This window comes from Vombatus ursinus, unplaced genomic scaffold (assembly GCF_900497805.2).
Source record: "Vombatus ursinus unplaced genomic scaffold, bare-nosed wombat genome assembly UNPS02014811.1, whole genome shotgun sequence".
NCBI lineage: Eukaryota > Metazoa > Chordata > Mammalia > Diprotodontia > Vombatidae > Vombatus > Vombatus ursinus.
Window position 1 is genome coordinate 12344365 of NW_020954589.1, and position 20955 is coordinate 12365319.

Consider the following 20955-nt stretch of genomic DNA (forward strand, 5'->3'; position numbering starts at 1 on the left):
CAGCTCCTCTAAAACAAAAAGGGGGAATTGACACAGGAATTGTCACGGGGCTGCGCCCTGCCTATCAGAGTCCTGGCTTCTAAGCAGGAAGTTGAGGGTCACAGTCTGTTGTGTGAAAGCAAGGAAGTCTTAACTGACCTCTCCTCTGTGGACACGCAGCAGCCATGGCTGGTTCGGCTCTCCTCTGACTGGCTAAGCGTTCCCGTGCACATCCTGTTCACGACCCTGACACGAGGCATGCATGCTATGAGGGGATCTACTGACTGGCTGTAGGGCTCTGATCACACAATCCCAAGGTGCCTTGAGGGCTATAAAGGTCACACCCAGCTTATAATAAACAGGAGCTTCTGCCACCTTGCTGTCTCCCGCCTCATCCATGCGTCTCCGGGTTACTGAGCACTGAGCTGGTCTCATGCTCACCACTGCAGCGGCCGTGACACTACATATAAATATATATACACACACACACACACACACACATATATACGTATATGTATGTGTAGGCATATGTGTGTGTATATGTATTTTCCCTAGTACACACACACACACACACACACACACACATTCCCTAGAATGAGAGAAAGAGTTGGAGTGGAGAGGAAATCTAGGATCCAGGACCTGAATTCATTGAGAAGGGAGGGAAAGTATCTTCGAATTCGGTAGATAACAGCTCCCAGAATCTGAACTGGGTGACAAATTTGAATTGAATGAATCTCAAGAAAAGAGGGTTTGCTGATTAAGGGTGCTAAAGGGAGAATCTGGAAGTGATAATGGATGTGGTGGTGGTGGGGAGGACTTTTCTGACTCTACCACCAAAACCACTGAGTCAGGGAGTATAAGTGAAAGTGCAACCAGTACTGGAGAGAGTGCCAAGGGAAGCAGGATCAACAGGAGAGAGCCAAGTCTGAATGAGTGCTAATAGACTGGAGGATTGAGAAGTGAATAGGTTTAAGATGAAGAGTCTACAGCACGGGCATTCTAAAGGGCACAGTGGAAGAAGTAACTAGATCTGGAGTGGGACATAAAGGGGTTGGGCTTAGGAGATGGGAATGAAGGAACAGATAGCTAAGGTTGGTGAAAGAAGTTTGTTCTTTAGCAATCGGGTGTTGGCAGGCAAGAGATGGGAAGAGTGTGAAGGGGTAGGAGTGTATTAATCTTTGGGGAATGAGTCCAGGTAGAATAAGAGCAAGGTTGGCTAATAAAGATAGTTGATTAAAAGGTTCAAGGTCAATGATTTTTGTGGGTCCAACCCTCAACTGCTTGGTCAACCATGTTGCTGTGAGTTGGGGCAAGCCTGACGATATTCTTTTTAAAAAATTTTTTTATTTTTTCCCAATAACATGTGAAGACAATTTTTAACATTCATTTTTGAAAAAAATTTGAGATCCAAATTATCTCTCTCTCTCTTTATGTCCCGCCTCCCTGAGATGTTAAACAATTTGACATAGATTACACATGTGTAATCATGCAAAACGTATTTCCATATTAGTCATGTTGTGAAAGAAGATACAGATCAAAAGAAAAAAAACACACAAAAAAGTGAAAAATAGTATGCTTTTATTTGCATTCAGATTCTATAAGTTCTTTCTCTGGGTGTGAATAGTATTTTTCATCATGAGTCCTTTGAAATTGTCTTGGATCATAGTATTGCTGAGAATAGCTGTCATTCACAGCTGATCATTGTACTATTGTATAATATACTATAATACACTAAATATGCTATAATATAACTCAATATATGATATATAATAAAATGTAATGTAATATGTCATTTATATCATGTAACAGCATAATATAATGTAATATAATTATAATATAATATAACATGATATTATTGTATTGTTGTTACTGTGTACACTGTTCTCCCGGTTCTGCTCACTTCACTTTGTATCAGTTCATGTAAGTCTTTTCAAGTTTTTCTAAAATCATCCTGCTCATCATTTCTTACAGCACAATAGTATTCCATTACAATCATATACCATAGTCATTTATGTTCAGTCATTCTCCAACTGATGGGTATGCCCTCAATTTCCAATTCTTTGCCACCTCAAAGAGAGCTGCTATAAATATTTTTGCACAAATGGGTCCTTTTCCCTTTTTTTCTCTTTGGGATACAGACCTAGTAGTGGTATTACTGAGTCAAAGTGCATGTGCAGTTTTATAGCCCTTTGGGCATAGTTCCAGATTGCTCTCCAGAATGGTTGAATCAGTTCACAACTCCACCAATAAACAGTGCATTAGTGTCCCAATTTTTCCACATCCTCTCCAAATTTACCATTTTCCTTTTCTGTCATATTAGCCAGTCTGATAGGTGTGAGGTGGTACCTCAAAGTTGTTTTAATTTGCATTTCTCTAATCAATAGTGATTTAGAACATTTTTTCATATGACTATGGATAACTTCAATTTGTTCATCTGAAAACTGTCTGTTCATATCCTTTGACCATTTATCAGTCGGGGAATGACTTGTATTTCTATAAATTTGACTCAGTTCTCTAATTTGAGAAATAAGGCCTTTATCAGAGACACTTGTAAAAATTTTCCCAGCTTACTGCTTTCCTTTTAATTTTGATTACGTTGGTTTTGTTTGTGCAAAACCTTTTTAATTTAACATAATCAAAATTATCTGTTTTACATCTGATAAAACTCTCTTGTCTGATCATGGATTCTTCCCTTCTTTATAGATATGACAGGCAAACTATTCCTTGCTCCCCTAGTTTGCTTGTGGCATCACTGTCCTAAATCATATACCCATTTTGACCTTATCTTGGTATATGGTACAAGATGTTAGTCTATACTTAATTTCTGCCATACTGTTTTTCAGTTTTCTCAGAAGTTTTTGAAGCTTGATGGTGTTCTGACCCTAGTCTCATTGTCCGGTTGTAAAATCTAAAGGGTAGATGGGAGGTGCTTTGTCTCAGTCTGGAAGAGAAGAGGATTTTTTTGGGTGTAGCCACTGAGGTTCCTTTAAATCTCTCAGTGCTCTTGGTACCTCTCTTAAGACCATATGGTGCAGAGAATTTCCTTATCCATTAATTCCCAGTATGAATAAAATCACAGGTCCCATCCCTAGCTGTGTACCTGACAACCAAATTATAAAAAGTTGCTTCACATAAAAGATACAAAAAGTTCACCAATTTGAAACTTGAAACAAACCCATTACCAATCAGGTGACTTCAGTTTTATTAAATGCATTTCCAAATGACTTTACACAGAGAATCAAAATCTCATCATTAACAGTTAAAACTACAATTTTAAGAGCATGCTTACCCAAGTTCAGAGGCCAGCTTCTTTACCTTGAGCAGGATGTGCTGAACCTCGGTGATGCTTCCAGGCAAATGTTGCCCTAGGGCCCAAGCTATAGCTACTGCCCCTCCCCCTTCCTTCCTTTCTCAGGTAGGGGAGGGTGAAATCAAAGGCGAGGGGTAAAGGGTGAAACTCTCTTATGAGAGGGATTAACAGATACCCTCTTGACTCAAGGGAAGGCAGTGACCAGGGTTGTAAGGAGGTGTTTCAAAACTCCTTAATGATCAGTTACAAAACCTCCAGAATGTGCCAAGATATTTTTAGTTGTTCTAACTTTTCTCTGTAATCTCCATGAAGGAGGATTCAGGGGTGTAGAGGGAAGGGCGTAAGTAAGCTTCAGAGAACCAAAAAGCAACTGCAGTTTTCCCCAATTCCCTAGGGCCGAGGGAATTGACAAAATTGGGCATACACTTCCCGATAGGGCGTCCGTCCTTGTCCTCCATGCTGTGGAAGGTGTACCCAGATCTATGGCCTCCAACTGACCCAGTGGACTGAGAGCCTGAGAGCATCAGGCTGAGTGCGAGAGACAGCCTCTTAACTGTCTGCCCGAAAAGCACCTCCAAGCCTTGGTGCTTGGAGAGTGACTCCAACTGCAGAGCAAGAAAGGAGGTGAGGGGGAGGCTTACATACCTTCCAGTCTTGGCTGGTGAAGAACTTGGGATTAGGCAGTTGTCCCTGCAGGGGCCACCAAAATGTTGGGGTTTGGGGGTGCTGGGACCCCAAAATCACAACACACGGGTCCTGCCCAAAAGAATTTGACCCAGGCCTTCTTTCAGCCAATGACAAGGTTTATTAGAACATCCATCGTATTGGCCAGACTCTTAAGAAGTCTGAACATTAGTGAGCTATTGGTTAGATTATAAGAATAAAAGCAGTGGCTACATTTTAAGAATCTGAGCAGGATTGTGTATTTTTGAAGACATGGTTTATGAACATTTAAAAGAGGGAAGTAGTGAATACAGAGAGCTATCGTGGGTCCACACAAAAAAAATCTGGGTGTGCCAGACTAGCCTCATTTTCTTTTTTTACATGATTGCTAGGCTAGTAGATCAGAATAATTTGATAGATATTCTATGTCTATCTAGATTTTAGTGAAGCATTTGACAAAGTATCTCATGGGGGGACTTCCTGTCACTTATAAACAAGATGGAGAGATGTAGGCTAAGTGATAGTACAGTTAGGTGAATTTGGAACTAATTGAGTGATCACAAACCCCCAAAGTTGGCATCATTGGCACTATGTCAACCAGGAATGAAGTGTCTAGTAAAGTGTCCCAGGGATCAGTGTGAATTCTTTTGTGGTTTTAAAAAATTGATTTTACAAATGCTGTACTTTGAAGTCATGACCACACAACAACTTGTATGAAAAAAGACGAGGGTTTTAGTGAACTTTGAGCTTGAGATGAGTTAACATTATTGTTGAGGTTTAGGGACTTAGGGGTGCTGGGACCCCAAAATCACAACATGTGAGTCCTGCCTGAAAGAATTTGACCCAAGCTTTCTTTCAGCCAAAGACAAGGTTTATTAGAACATCAGTCATATTGGGCAGACTCTTAAGGAGTCTGAACATTAGTGAGCTATTGGCTAGATTGTAAGAATCTGAGCAGTGGTTAGATTTTAAGAATCTAAGCATCTTAATGGAGACAAGATGGATCTTATATACAGAAAGACTATGGGAGGATTGTAGGAGTGACCAATTAGTCTATGAGGTAATAGAACTCTAGGGACCTGAACCTTGTGGCCAAGGGAGAATGGAGCCTAGATAGGATTAAGAGTGGAAAGTAGCCATGGGGCCATAGGGAGGTAAAACAATGGAGGGTTAGGTTAGGTTAAGGGAGACAGAGTGTAGCCACAATGAAAGGCCAATTGATGGGATCATAGCCTCAGGCAAAATCCAGAGATTTGGCCATGTGGGAAAGTCCAGGGTTTTTCCTTTTTGGGGTCTAGATCCCATCCTTATCATTATGACATGGAATTAAGAGACATAGTGTTCTGAATGAGAGAGGGAATAGGTCTGTAGTACTCTGTCCTGGAGAGACCACAACTAGACCTCAGATTCATATTTCAGTATCGAATTTTAGGAAGTACAAAAGGGAGCATAGAAAGGTGACCAGTTACCAAAAGTCACATAGGAGCCATTGGCAGAGTGGGAACTGGAGACCATGGAATATGAGAATTGCTGAAAGGAGCTAGCAGTCTTTATCATGGACAAGAGAAATCTTAGAAAGATTTTATATTGATCTTCAAGTATTTGAAAGACTATCAGATTAAAGAAGAGTAAGTCTTGTTCTGCTTATCCTTTTAGATCAAAGTCAGAAGCTATAGGTGGAAATTGTAGAAAGGCAGATCTAATCAAAATGTAAGGAAAAACTTCGGAATAATTAGAGCTGCCCAGAAGCAGACTGGGCTGTCTCAGAAGGTAGTACACGTCTCCCTCAATGAGAGTCTTTTAGTAGAAGCAAGATCACCACAAATCAGGTACAGCACCCACTCCAGGCTTGGTGCGGCACGTATTAGTTGGAGTGACTCCTGGTTGACTGAGAGACCTCTGCAACCACAATGCTGACATATATATGATATGGTACATATACAGTGGACCACAATGCTGACACACTTATGGTATGGTGTATATATATATGGTGGTATCCTTGTATATCCTTGGACAAACTCTCTCTAGATCACAGTTTCCTCATTTGTCAAATGAAGATTATTGTCTCTAAGGTTCCTTTTAGCTCAAAATCATTTGTAAACTTCATCATTCAGTCATTTCAGTCATGTTTGACTCTTTGTGACCCCATTTTTGGTGTTTTCTTGGCAAAGATACTGGAGTGTTTTGCAATTTCCTTCTCTAGTTCACTTTCCAAATAGGGAAACTGAGTCAAACAGGGTTAAGTAACTTGCCCAGGATCACAAAGCTAATAAATGTCTGAGGCCAGATTTGAACTCAGTAAGATGAGTCTTCCTGACTCCAGGTCCAGAACTCTATCCACTGTGCCACCAAGCTGCCCCATTTGAAAACGTCTCCTCCTTTAAAGCTCTACCAAGGTGTCACTTCTTCCAAGAACTCTTCCCTGACTCCTCAAGCTGACATCTCCCTTCTTAAATCTTCCCAGACTATAATGTCTAGATCTTTCTTTTGCTCCTCTTACGTTCTGCCTTGTATTGCTACTCTATCTACATTTTGTATCCCCCAATAAGATAGTCAGCCCCTTGAAGACAGGGACTATGTCATATTATTTATATTTATAATCTATTTTTGGTGGGTGGAGCCAAGATGGTGGAGTAAAAGCAGTGACTTGCTTGAGCTCTCCCCCAAACCCCTCCAAATACCTGTAAAAAATGGCTCTAAACAAATTCTAAAGCAGCAGAACCCACAAAAAGATAGAGTGAAACAAATTTCCAGCCCAAGACAACCTGGATGGTTGATTGGAAAGGTCTATGGCGCCAGGCTGGGAGAGGAGCACAGTTTGGCGTGGGCAAGCAGGCCTCAGAGGACTGAATCACAGGCAGCTGTGGCAGATTCCAGACTTCTCAACCCATGAATGCCAAAGACAACTTAGAAGGTCAGTAGGAAAAGTTTATGTTTGCGGTGAGAGAGAAGCCCCAGTCCCCGAGCTCAGCCCCGGGGTGGCGGCTGCCTCCTGAGCTTCTTGCCCACAGACTGAGGGGGAGTCAAGTGGCTGATCAGAGGGGGATTGCAGGGGTCTCTCTACTGGTGCAGGAATCTCTTGCTTTGCCCATGCTTGGATCTGGGTCACAGTTCTGGGTGGTGGTCCTGGGGCAAGGAGGAGCGCTGGTGTGGTGGAGCTTGTAGTGGCAGTGGAGAGAGAATCCTCCTCACAGTTCCAAGACAGAAAAGAGTGCTTATGGTCACTCATAGACCAGAGCATGGGCCAGGAAAGGAGTAAACACCTCACCCTTGATCATAGCACCTTGGAAGAACTGAAAATTTACAGGTCCTTAGAAGTATCTCTAAAAACAGGTTGCACAAAACCCCTGAAGCTTGGGACAGTACATTCTCCACACTGGAAGCAGACTCCTACCTTAACAAACAGTTTACAATTCAAGTAATTGGCTGGGATTATGAGCAAGCAATGCAAAAAGGGTCAGACCATAGAATCTTACTTTGGTGACAAAGAAGATCAAGGCACACAACCAGAAGAAGACAACACAGTCAAAGCTCCCAGAAAGCCTCCAAGAAAAATATGAATTGGTCCCAGGCCATGGAAGAGCTCAAAAAGGATTTTGAGAAGCAAGTAAAAGAAGTAGAGGAAAAACTGAGAGTGATGCAAGAAAATCATGAAAAACAAGTCAACAGCTTGCTAAAGGACACCCAAAAAAATACTGAAGAAAATAACACCTTAAAAAAATAGCCTAAGCCAAATGGCAAAAGAGGTGCAAAAGGTCAATGAGGAGAAGAATGCCTTAAAAAGCAAAATTGGCCAAATGGAAAAGGAAGTCCAAAAGTTTATTGAAGAAAATATTTCCTTAAAAATTAGAATGGAGCAATTGGAAGCTAGTGACTTTATGAGAAATTAAGACACTGTAAAACAAATCCAAAAGAATGAAAAAAAAAGTCTATTTTTTGCCATGTCCACAGAGACAAGGCATTGGAATCATTGGAGAGAACCAGGGTTCTATCTGCTGGTCAGTCAGTCAGTCAGTCTACAACTGTCAGTATGTCAGAGATACTCAGCAGTTTTGTTTTTTAAACAAAATTCCTGAATTTCATAATGTAAGTGATTTTAAGTTTTATTTTCATTGTAATTTTATAAGAGTTAAAGCTTGGGGGTGAGAGCAAGCATTTTTGTGTTTGTTATGCAACCGATTCTAATAATGCTTTCTGTTTTTTTCCTGGATTTTTACACTGGTCAAGGTGAATTTTGTTCCAATTAAGCATTTATGATATATCAAGTACTGTGTAAAGCACTGGGGATACAATTAAAATGCAACAAAACACAATCTCTGCCCTCAAGAAGCTTACAATCTAACAGGCTCACATTCTGAAACTTTTCAGGCAGACTCTTAATTTCCTGGTGCTCCTGACATTGAACTAGGGATGCTGTTGTCTGCTTCCCTTCTTCCCCACCTCTAACCTCTTTGCCATCAGTGGACAGACATGGGCTCTGAAGAGTTAGTGGAGGGTCAGTCTACTTTGTTAGAGTGTGTCACAGAACAATGGGTAGGTGTGGGTAGACTAGGTTGGTAATCAGAGCCCAAGCTTAAGGAAAGACTTGGGCATGCTGGGCTTACCAGGGAGGTGGAGGGGGTGGAGACAATGACCCTCTTCCCTTGTCTTCCTTCCTCTAGGGAGAAATTAAGATTCCATTAGTCAGTTCCTTCACTTCCCAGGTTTCCTTTGTTCCTTCTCTGCTTTTAACCAGCACTGAGAGTTTTTATTTCCCATTTAACTTTATGTTTTTATTATTAATTATTTATATTATACATTATTATATATTAAGTAATTAATATTATTAATGAGTTGTTAAATTAGGCAGTTAGATGGCACAGTCTGGCTAAAGCTAGAGTCCAAGTAAGGCATATCTGAGTTTAAATCCTGCCTTAGACACTTTCTGGGTGCATCGTGCTGTCATTTTGAGTGGGTATAGGCCCTGTAAACCCTCCCCCCCCAACTTCCTTGAACTTTCCCACATGGTCAAGTCTCTGGCATTTGCCTGAGGCATCAACGCATCCCAACCTTTGGTTAGGATCTAGAGCCCAAAAAGGAAAAATCCTGGACTTTCCCACAAGGCCAAATCTCTGAATTTTGCCTGAGGCTATAATCCCATCAACTGGCCTTCCCCATTCTCCCAACTCTGTTACCCTTAATCTAGCCTAGCCCTCCATTGTTTTACCTCCCTATGGCTCCAGGCCACTTCCCACCCCTAATCCTATCTAGGCTCCATTCTTTCTTGGCCACATGGTCCAGGTCCCTGGAATTCTATTACCTCATAAACTGCTTGGCCACTCCTAGATCCCTCCTGTAGTCTTTCTGTATGTATATAAAGCCCATCTTCTCATAAGATGCTCAGATTCTTAGAATCTAGCCAATAGCTCACTAATGTTCAGACTCCTTAAGAGTCTGCCCAATAATGATCTAATAAACCTTGTCTTTGGCTGAAAGAAGACTTGGGTCAAATTCTTTCAGGCAGGACCCATGTGTTGTGATTTTGGGGTCCCAGCACCCCTGAACTTCAACATTTGCACAGGTTGCTGAATTACCCAGAGGGAATGAGAGAGCCCCATTCATTGGGGAGGGGTGGGCAGAGAAAGCAGGAGACAATTTTCCCCTGAGCCTGGCTAGAAGTTTATGGAAGAGAGTGTGCTGATATTCTCATCCCTGAAGATTGGAGTCCCCTGGCACTTCTTATCTTTTCTTTTTGTAAAAGACTGTGAGCCAGAAAGTGCTAGCTATTATTTAAAAACTTGGATTTTAAAAAATTGGCTTAGATAAGGAGTTCTTAACCTTTATGGGCAGTGTTTCTGCTGAAGGCTCTGAACACCCTTCTTAGAGTCGTGGTTTTCTGCCTACATTTGTAACAAAAAGGAAATGTCAATTTTTAGTTAGAGGTTAGTAAAAATAAAGATGTAATTTTTTTTTCCTGTTTGAGGACTCTCCCGTGTGCATTTTAAGGACTCTTGGATTAGATAACATCTGAGTTCCCTTCTAGCTCTGGCATTCATTTATTCTCTTATTCTTTTCCCCTTCCCCACTCATTCCTAATTTCTCCCTCTTCTGCTTGCCAGTTCAGAATCTTGTCCCATCTCGTCCTGCCCTATCTATCTCACCCTTATCAGTACCCTGAGTAGAGATGGATGAATTAATTTCAAGAATGACACAAACTTAGTCCAGGAAGGGTTTGCTGCATGAGCTTTAATTGGGCTGGTGGGGAAACGTAGGATAAGGTGGGGAAAGACTTCACTCCTTTGAACGACGAATATCGAGGCAGACACCATAGTTTGTGTTAGTGAGGGAGCCCACGATGCTCCTGTCCCCTTCACAGGTCAATCCCCTCTCACAGGGACACTTGTAGTAAACTCCATAGAGCGACTGGGGGGAGACATAAGAATGGTCACATCACTGGACCCACCTGGGTTCAGTCACTGGTCTAACAGTTTCTGGATTGAGGCTGCTGCTCCCCACTCCTCTGACATGGGGGCTGCAGAGGGAAGGTAGAATCCATAGGAAACTCCCCTCCCTCCAAAAAAACCCTTTGTTCTATATCTCAACTTCGATAGCATGTAGTATAGGGAAGATAGCAACATATTTGGAGTTAGAGATCCTGTTTTTGACTGTGGGACCTTGGATACTTCATGTCCTTGATCTTGGCTTCTGGTTCCTCATCTATAAAACAAGTAGGTTGGATTAAATAATCCTTAGTCCCTCATAGCCTTAATCCTGAGCCACTGCTCCCTGATGAGAGAACTAGGATGGTGAGACATCTCAGGGTATCTCTAGCTGTTTCTAGATAGGATTCCTGCCTCCCTTCTCCCATCCCCACCACCTCCTTTTGTCCCATTTAAAACCAGCAAAACTCACAAGATCATAGATTCAGAGTTGGAAGGCTTTAGAGGTCCCTTCATTTTACAGATGAGGAAACTGAGGCCCAGAGAAGTTAATTTATTTGCCCAACGTCACACAGAAAGGAAATGACAGGAGAATTTGAACTCATGCCTTCTGACCTCAAAGCCAATGCTTTCTCCACCGTACCACATTGTCTTTCCACAGGAGACAGTATCTTGGATGCCCTGAGTGATGGTCTCTTATCTTCAAGAGTAGGGTAGCTAGGTGGTGCCACAGTGCACCAAGTGCTGGGCTTGGAGTCAGGAAGACTCATCTTCCTGAGTTCAAATCTTTCCTTAGATATATCCTAGCTGTGTGATCCTGGGTAAGTCACTTAACTCTGTTTGCCTCAGTTCCTTATCTGTAAAATGAGCTGGAGAAGGAGATGGCAAACCACTCCACTATCTTTGCCAAGAAAACCCCAAATGGGGTCAGGAAGAGTCTGACACGACTGAAAACCAACTAAACAACAATTATCAGAAGTGCAGTGGGAAAGTCACCAGATTAGGAGTCAGAAGATTTTAGTCCTATTCTATCTCTGTCACATCCAGAAACAAAGCATGTCTCAAGGGTCAGTGTGATATAATGGAGGAAGTACTAAATTGGAGTTCAAAGACCTGAGTTCTAATTCTAGCTTTGCCACTTCATACCCATATGACTGTGGGTAAATTATTTCCCCCTCTCTAGGCTTTATTGTTGGACTAAATAACTAAGAGCCCTTGTAGTTCTAAATCTGATTCTAATGTGCCTCTGATAGTCACAAGGTCATGGATTTAGATCTGGAAGGGACATTGGAGGTCATTGAGTCCAAACTCCCCATTTTACAGGTGAGGACACTGAGGCTTAAGGAGATGAGATGATTCTTATCTAAGGTCACAGAGGTAGTAAGTGTGTCTGAAGCAGGATCCAAACTCAGGTCTTCTCGGTTCAAAGTCTAGTGCTCTCTCCACCCCACCACCTCTTGTGTGACCCCAGGCAAGTCAGTAACCTCCCTATCCCTCATTTTCTTCTTCGCTTAACTTCTCTGGGCTTCACTTTCTTCATGTGTAAAAGGCAGAGATTGAATTGGATGACCCTTAACCCTCCCCACTTCGATTCTATGATCCTGTGATTCTTGTTGGTTCTAGATGGGAGGAGAAGAGGGAGTGGGGAAGGGAGTCCTTTCCAAAGCAAAGGGGATGAACTCAATAGCTACTGAGGTCACTTCTAGCCCTAGATTTCTGATCGTACAATGAGGCTCTTCAGAACAGGTGTAAGCAAAAACTACAGTAGCAGCAGCAATTAGAAAGTTAGGGGACCTGAGTTCCAGTCCTGGTTCTGTCAATGAACTGCATGACCCTGGGTAACTAATTTTCCCTCTCTAATCCTGTTTCTTATTTTATTTGTTTGTTTGCTTATTTATCTATTAATTAATTAATTTATTTATTTATTCATCCATCCATCCATCTATCTATCTATCCATCTACCTATCTCTCTGTCTACTTTTGTTTCTTCCTCTTTTAAGTCATAAGGTAAGACTAAGTGATTCTCCTTTTTGGGAAAGAACCTTCCCATTTGGTGGCCCCAGTTCCAGCTGCACTCCTTCCACTCTTTTCTTCCCTTTTTCCACCCTTGCCCCAAATCCTGCTTGGCTACTTACGCTGGCAGAACATTCACTGTTCTCAGGGGCTTTGTCAGCACATCGGGTCAAGCTCAGGACGCTATCATGATGACAGCAACTGCTTTTACACTGGAGACTATTCATGCACAGCTCCCCATTTTCCTGTGAGAAAGCACAGCCCGCCCCACCCCCTCCAAGTCGATCTGGTGAAAGTCCCCAAGGGTGGCCTTCCAGGTTCTTGGGTGAAGCCTTTTGACTGAGTCCAAGTTTTACAGAACAAATCCTTTTATTAAGGGGATTTATTCTGTGAAGTTTGGATTCAGTCAAAGGGCTATACTTGAGGACCTAGAGGGCCACACGGTCCTTATCCCTGAACTAGATATAGACAGGGATATGTTGGTAAATTAATAATTAGGATCTCCTAAGAAAAAAGAAATTATGCACACACACACACACTTTTAAATTCTGTCTGCATGATTGATATTTTCTCAAGTCTTAGCTACTCTTGATCAATGATCCAAGACAGTTCTAAAGGATGGAAAATGCAATCCACCTCTGGAAAGAGAACTGATGAATTCTGAGTACAGACTGATATTTTGCATCTCTGCACAGGTATTGTGGGTATCATTATTGCTTGCCTTCTCAATGGCAGGAGAAGGAGTTGGAGGGAAAGAAGAATCTGAAACTCAAACAATTTTTAAACATTAATATTATAAATAAATAAAAAGACTTTAAAAAAGAGATGTTTTTTGTAAGTCTAGACGATCAGCAAAACAATAATTCCAGTCTTGATTTGCAGCATTTGCTGATTTCCAAGGTCTAAATGCTCACTATGAAAATTTAACAATCGGCTCTCATAAGCTGGTTAGAGCTGCCTCCAACACATTCCTGCTTCCATGTTCTCTAAAGTTTCTTCCAGGTATAGAGTCTATGACTCAATAATTCTCTTCTCCTTTGATTGCCTGTCCTCAGAATACATGCCTAACCTGCAATGATGGAGACCTAATTCCTTCCCTTGCTTCACTTCCCCTCACTCTCCTTTAGGTCTGGATCATTTATGTGCCATCTAGGACTTCAAGATTAGAAGCTCTGGAAGCCAGGTCTTGGTTCAATATTCTGCGCTTCTCTGCAGGCATCCTGGTCCATTACTGTCATATGTGGGTCAGTTCTTTTGTACTTTTTAATGCCTCAGGCTCCTTTATGTGGAATCTGGAGGTTACACTTGGCCCTACCCATAGGCAGGATTTGTGGCTGCTGCTGATGTATAGTTTGAGCCCCATTTCCCAACTCCTAAACAAATGCCATATTAGCTCTTTAATGAGCTTCTGAAGAACTATGCATTTTGACTGGTTTAAGGATGGGGTAACTCATTAACCTATTAGTACCCATTTATACATTGACCTGACCAGGATGGGGTTATCAGTTTACCAGCTAGCTGGTACTTTGGAAAGAAAACAGAAGAAGTATAGACAAGCTAAGTTTTGTTGGGGAGAAAGGGAGAGAAATCTGAAGCATGAGACCCTGCCTCAGGGGGTAACCCAGTTTGGGGTCCTGGATACTCCCTGGGCAGCTGGGGGAAGAGTATGGTGCTGGAAACTAAAGTTTGTCTGGAGGAGAATTATACCTGCTGAGTGGGCTGGATAAGGTGCTGTGGTACAGCTTAGAGACATGGTAAATCAGTGGGATTTGTGTTAAGTACTCAACAAGGCAAATTAGTACAGTGTTGATTCTTGCTAAGGCTGTGTGCTGCAGAATACATGTTTGGTAAAGCACCATGGTTCAGGGCAGGCAGCATGAGGCAGTGTAGATGCTTGCTATATCCATGGGATACAATGTAGACAACTTGGTAAGGCCACGGGCTACAGTGTTTTACCTGATAAGGCATTGTGGTATTGTGGGAGAAGGGATCTGGACGTAAGGGGGCCTGAGTTTTAACCCTGGTTCTGTCACTGATAGATTGTGAGATCTTGAACATGTTATCTCCCTTGTTCTGGTCCTCACTTTACTCAATGAGGGTCTTGGATGAGAGGTAGGTACTACCTGGGTTCTTCTGCCCAGAGATGAGAGGCATTTGGTGAGGGAACAGGGTAGCCCAGGCTTAATCAGGAAACCTACCTTTTGGGACTCAGAGGATGCAGGAAAGTTTCTCTTACCAGGTTGATGATCAGGCCCCGAGGGTTGGGGACTGCATAGGCTACAGCCAGGGAGATCAGCAACAGGATAAGAACCTTCTCCATGGTAAGTGGTGATGCCGGGGAACACGGAGGGACTGATGGAGCTGAAGAGTCAGGAGACTAGGTCTACAGGCACCCTGTAATTCTGATAAATCCCCTTCCTCTTTCCCTCGTGACCAGCCTCCCCCAATCCCATGGTGTCTCTTATCTTCTGGCATACATGTACACAATAGGCTACAGATAATCTAAGCAGACCAAGAACTCCCATTGCCTGTGGAACCATATGGCCTCTTCCCAGTTAGCCTGTGGACCCTCTGACACTGCCCCACCCCAATCTCCCAGTTGTCCTTGAGAAGATGTTGTCCAACCTCCTATCCCAGAGTAGGGCCCCCAGCTTAACATCTGAAGTAGACCAAGAATTTTAGAATCATAGATGTCTCCCATTCCAGGAACACAGAATGCACAGTAGACAGATCTGGAGTTGAGAAGACCTAAGTTCAAATCCTACCTCAGACAGTTACTAGCTGTCTGACTATGGGTAAGTCTCTTACCCTTTGCTAGCCTCAGTTTCCTCATCTGTAAAACAGGTGACAATAGAGATAACAAACAGAGATGCCTTCATAAAATGTAAGTGTTGAATTTGTATGGCCCTTAAGGCCCTCTCCTAGCTCCAAGACTACGATTTGACATTAGGGGCTTCACATACTGTTCAGAGCCAGGAGGAGAACTGCTCTCCACTTAGGGGCCATCCTTTCACAAGGCTCTTGTAAGGTTCAGATGAGATAACACAGGTAAAGAGCTTTATAAATCCTAAAGAATATTTAAAAGCCAGCTATTTATTATTATTATTATTATTATTATTATTATTATTATTATTATTATTATTAATCACCTTCTGTAGGAGACCCTTCTCATTTCTTCTCCCCAAGTCCCCCTCCCACCAAACACACAATGCTAATGCCTTCCTCTTGAGATTACGTTCCATCTACTCTGTAGAAATCATGAATATCCATTTTATAAATACCTGTTTTCATGTTGTCTCCCACACCAGAATGTGAATTCCTAGAGGACAGAGGCTATGTTTTTGTCCTTCTTTGTATCTGCATAGTACCTGACACATAGTAAATAGTAAACAATAATTAATAAATGCTTATTGGTTGACTGAAAGTATTTTAGGACTGCAAATTTCCTCCTCTGTATAATGAAGAACTTAGCCAAGATGGTGGCTGAGATTGCTTCTATGTCCTAGTCAATGAGCCTATGAGCCTATACTCATCCTTGATTCCTGGTTTCCAGGGTCCCTCATTTCTTTGGGTATAACTTAAGTCTTAACTGCCTAAATGGGGGTTCTTCACTTATCCACTCCACCAACAGAATTTTCCAATCCTCCTTCTTGGGTCTCCTACAGGGCCCTTCAGTCTTGTGGCAGAAGGCTAGTTAATCTCATCAACCAAATCCTGCCATGGTGTTAATGGGTCTTTAGGTAACCCACTCCCAAAAAACAGTCACAGTTTCACTGGGGCCTCTTGAAGACCAAGCCTTAACCCAGCAGTAGAATTTTAATGGAGGGATTTTAGTCCTTGTGGGCTAAATACTATCTCCTAGGATAGTAGGGGAGGGTGGTCAGGGTAGATCCAGGTGTCCCAGTCCCTGATGGGTCTTACAGTTGCCATTAATACATTGCTTTGTTGTTTATAAAGTGATTTACTCACAAAATGCTTCCAAGATAGGAGGAACTTATATTATTATCAAAAAAACAGCCATAGGGACAGCTAGGTGGCACAATGGATAGAGCACCAGCCCTGGAGTCAGGAGGATCTGAGTTCAATATGGCCTCAGACACATAACACTCACTAGCTGTGTGACTTAACCCCAATTGCCTAGACAAAAAACAAACAAAAAACCAGTCATGAGGTGGGAGAGAGAGAGCCAGCCTTGAAGTTAAGAAGCCCTGGCTTCAAGCTCTACCTCTGATATCACAAAACATGTGTGATCTTGGGCAGGTCTACACTTGGCTATACTTTTCTTATTTGTAAAATGAGAGGGTTGGAGCAGATAGCCTTGGAGATTCCTTCCAGTTCCAAATCTATGACTCCGTGACCCATTTTATAAATAAAGAAACTGAGACTCAATGAGGTTCATTGGTTTGCCTAAGATCACACAGTTACTAAGTGTTAGAGTAAAGACTCAGACTCGTCTTATGATGTCCGTCAATAAACATTTATTAAGCACCTACTATGTGCCAGGCTCTATTCTGAGCACTGGAAATACAAAGGAAGGCAAAAAATAGTCCCTGCTTTCCAGGAGCTCATAGTCTAATGGGGGAGATGACATGCAAATAACTGTACAAACAAGATAGAGACAAATTAGATATAACCAACAGGGAAAAGACACAAGCATTCAAGGGGACCTCGAAAGGTTTCTTGTGGAAGGTGGGATTTTTTTTAGCTGAGATGTGAATGACTCCAGGGAAGCTGAGAGGCAGAGATGAGGAGGGACAGCATTTGAGGCATCAAGGACAACCAGTGAAAATTTCTGCTATATTTTGATTCAGAGGACTGCAGTTAAAATACTCACTTTGCTGTGTGGCCTTGGGCAAACGACTTAACCCCCATGGGCCTCAGTTTCCTCATCTGTACAATGGAGGTGGTAGTGATGGTGGTGGATGAAATGATCTCTGACCCCTTCTAGCTCTAAATCTACAATATTATGACTCTCAGTCAGGCATTCTTTCCATTACATCACAGTGCTATTGTCTCCCCACTCCCAAAACTCTCCTCTGAGTGTCTTCCTAAAGGGTCCCAGAACCTGGTATAGGCTGGGTCTTCAGTATAGGCTGAAGCAGGCAAACTCCACTGACTGTTTGCTGAAGCCTCTGGGCACTGGGAGCATAGCAGCTGCTGTTCCTTCTGTTTGTCCAGTCCTGGGAAATGCCCAGCTTTTCCTCAAGGTTCAAGTGCAAAAACTGATTAATAGGGGCACCTCTCTTATGTACACCCCATCTCTGCAGGTGTGAATGTCCTAAATCTGGCTACCTTCCCTACAGCCACCCACCCAACAAAATAAAAAGGAGATGTGTGTGTGTGTGTGTGTGTGTGTGTGTGTGTGTGTGAGAGAGAGAGAGAGAGAGAGAGAGAGAGAGAGAGAGAGAGAGAGAGATCTGGTCCAACCTCTTCATTTTATAGACAAGGAAACTGAGACCCAGGAAGATAAAATAATTTGTCCAAGATCACACAGGTCATACAGGTCAAACATTCTAGAATGTTTCTCTTTTTCTCTCCCTCTTTCCTCCTTCCATCTAGTCCTCTTTCTTTGTGTTTCTCTCCATTCCCAAGGTGTATATAACTCTATCTGTCTCCCTGTCTCTAGGGGTCACCCCTTCCATGTAGCTTGTCAGAAAAGGCTAGGAAAAGCCTTTAGGTGCCATCTTCTCCCACTCTGCCTCTCTCACTCTATTCTCCTTCTTTCTTCAGTCTCCACAAGTTACCAGCTTCACCAGATGGTGTTATTTTCTTTTAGCCTGCATGTTCACTTCCATCTTTCTGAAGGCTGGTGGGTGGAAAGAAAGATCATTGCATGGAGGAAGCTTTGGAAGGCCAGGGTCCATCATGCCCCATCTCCATTGTCACAAATGAGGGATTCTCCCTGGGATATCTGTGGAGGAGAGAAATGAACTCATCTTCCACCCCCTGGCCCCACCTCCTGTTCCCATTGGCTGCTCAGAAATTATTCTTTTCTGGGGCAGCTAGGTAGTACAATGGATAGAGTACCGGCCCTGGAGTCAGGAGGACCTGAGTTCAAATCTGGCCTCAGACACATAACACTTACTAGCTGTGTGACCCTGGACAAGTCACTTAACCCCAATTGCTTCACCAAAAACACACACACACACACACACACACACACAAACCTTGCCCCCAAAAAAGAAATTATTCTTTTCCTAACTCTGTTTACTTCTCTGTCCTCACTGGGAAGAAAATATTATCTTATAGGTTCATAAGATGTGTGTTTACAAATCCTTTTTTTGCTCACCTATTAAAAAAGGACCTCAAATAAGTGTCTTAGTCAGCAAACACTTGACTTACTTGTCAAGTGGAGAGATAATTGCAAGGGCAGCTAGATGGTGCAGTGGATAGAACACCGGCCCTGTATTCAGGAGGACCTTGGTTCAAATCTGGCCTCAGACACATAACATTTACTAGCTGTGTGACCTTGGGCAAATCACTTAACCCCCATTCCCCCCCAAATAAAAAGAAAAGAGATAATTGCAGCCAAGATCAATGCAGCTTTAGAATACAAACTCACTTATGAAGTTTCATGGAAAAGGATGGTGGAATATTATGAGCAGTATTTTCTCATCAAACAGAGAAGCTGTGTTTGGGATAAAAACCATCTTAAAAAAACTTTATGTGAAAATCTGGCAAGACAAAGTCATTCAGAAAGAATTTAATAAGGCTGAATGAATAAGGGAACTTGAAGAGGATGAATGAATAAGAATGAAACAAGAACAACAGAAAAAAGAAAGACGGAAAAGATCAGCAAGATTTTAAATGAACCGTTTCCTTTTTTTCTTTTTTAAAAAAGTTATTAATTTTATTCTGAACTTAAGAAATAAAACAAGCATTTGCATAATATAGTAGAATAGGAAAAAAAGATGATTGTACATGAACCTGCAAATCTATTATGTACAATTTGATATTCCTTTTAAATATATAATAAAGTTAACATGTAACTTTCTTTTTTCCCCTTTTTTCTTCTCCTATCCACCCCCACCCCAAGATGGCTACCATTATACACAAATATGTATATATGTGTAAAATCATTCTACAAATACATTTGTCAATTCTTTCTCTGGATGAAGAAAGCATCCTCCTTCATAGGTCCTTTGTAGTTAATTTGGTTATTTGTCATAGTCAAAATGACTTAATCAAATTTGTTCTTAAAACAATATTGTTGTTACAACGTTCTCTTGGTTCTGCTCATTTTGTTCTTCATTATTTTGTGCAAATTTATCCACATTTTTCTAAGATCATCAAGCTCATTATTTCTTTTTTTAAATTTTACTTATTTATTTTTAATTTTCAACATTCATTTCCATAAGATTTTGAGCTCCAAATTTCTCCCCATCTCTCCCCTCCCACCACCCCAAGACAGCATGCAATTTGATACAGGCTCTACATATACATTCATATTGAACCTATTTTCCCATTAGTCATGTTGTGAAGAAGAATTAGAACCAATGGAAGAAACCATGAGAAAGAAGAAACAAGCAAAAAAAAAAAGTGAGAGAGCAAATAATATGCTTCAATCTACATTCAGACTCCATAGTTCTTTTTCTGGTTGTGGACAGCTAAATGAACACTTTTCATCACCAAGGAAAGTAGAACCACTACACTTAGACTCTAACATCATAGTCCCAGATGTGTATACAAGGAACTAGGCCAAGTGCATAGGAAGGAGATACGTGCTAAAAGTGACACAGTGGTGGGAGCTTTGAGGGCTCTGGGAGCCAGGTATTTGAAGGAGGGGAAGATAATAAGGAAATGGCGAGGCAAGAAATATCTGAATTTATGAATACCAAGAAAAGGCTTCCAAGAGGACATTAATAGCCACTAACCTATCTAACTATTTTCTCATCTATATAAAATTGTTATGAGAATAACCTCCACATGCACTGAGGGTACCCTTGATGAGAACATTAAGAGGGAATGGACAGCTTTTCACAAGCAATATTTAGCTTTAGACTGCATCTTTATTGCCATGCAATTGACTAACAATGGAGAGAAGGTATTGTTCGTTCACTAAAAATGTTTTGATTTGGAAAAGCAAAATATCATCTTAGAAATTCTCTTCCAACGAGGTGACTCCAGTGCAAGTATCACAATTATGCAAGATTCCTCAACAGATATAATTGTCAGCGATAGCCTTGTTCATCAATTCTCATTATTAATATCAGACACAAAAACAGAGAGATATGTGCTCTTCAAAGATGTACCTCTTTGGGCAGCTAGGTGGTGCAGTGGATAGAGCACCGGCCCTGGAGTCTGGAGGATGTGAGTTCAAATCCGGCCTCAGATACATAACACTTACTAGCTGTGTGACCCTGGGCAAGTCACTTAACCCCATTGCCTAGCCAAAAACAAACACACAAATAAACAAAGATGTACCTCTCTAGTGAGATAGAGTAGACAGAGCTCCAGCCTTGGAATCAGAAGGACCTAAATTCAAATCCTGCCTCAGACACTTGACACTCACTAGCTGTGTAAACTTGGGCAAGTCACTTAACTCTCAAAAAAAAAAAAAAAGGTGTATCT

At 41.8% G+C, this 20955-nt stretch overlaps 1 protein-coding gene across 2 annotated transcripts; it reads right to left on the minus strand.

The window, feature by feature from the left end:
* Window positions 1–10222: 10222 nt before the first annotated feature.
* Window positions 10223–14704, minus strand: CLPS (colipase). 2 transcript variants are annotated; one of them, XM_027876199.1, is made up of 3 exons: window positions 14621–14704; window positions 12507–12629; window positions 10223–10354 (listed from the first exon to the last, which is right to left on the minus strand). In XM_027876199.1, the coding sequence occupies exons 1-3, from the start codon at window positions 14702–14704 to the stop codon at window positions 10223–10225; spliced, it is 339 nt and encodes a 112-aa protein (XP_027732000.1). The 2 variants fall into 2 exon arrangements, with proteins under 2 accessions (XP_027732000.1, XP_027732001.1); XM_027876200.1 differs by lacking the exon at window positions 12507–12629.
* Between the last annotated feature and the right edge of the window lie 6251 nt (window positions 14705–20955).

Coding starts and splice junctions, on each gene's coding strand:
- CLPS (XM_027876199.1), bottom strand. CDS start 14,704: ATGGAGAAGGTTCTTATCCTGTTGCTGATCTCCCTGGCTGTAGCCTAT. Junction 12,630..14,620: donor GGGGCCTGATCATCAACCTG/GTAAGAGAAACT, acceptor GCTTTCTCACAG/GAAAATGGGGAGCTGTGCAT. Junction 10,355..12,506: donor ACAGTGAATGTTCTGCCAGC/GTAAGTAGCCAA, acceptor GTCTCCCCCCAG/TCGCTCTATGGAGTTTACTA.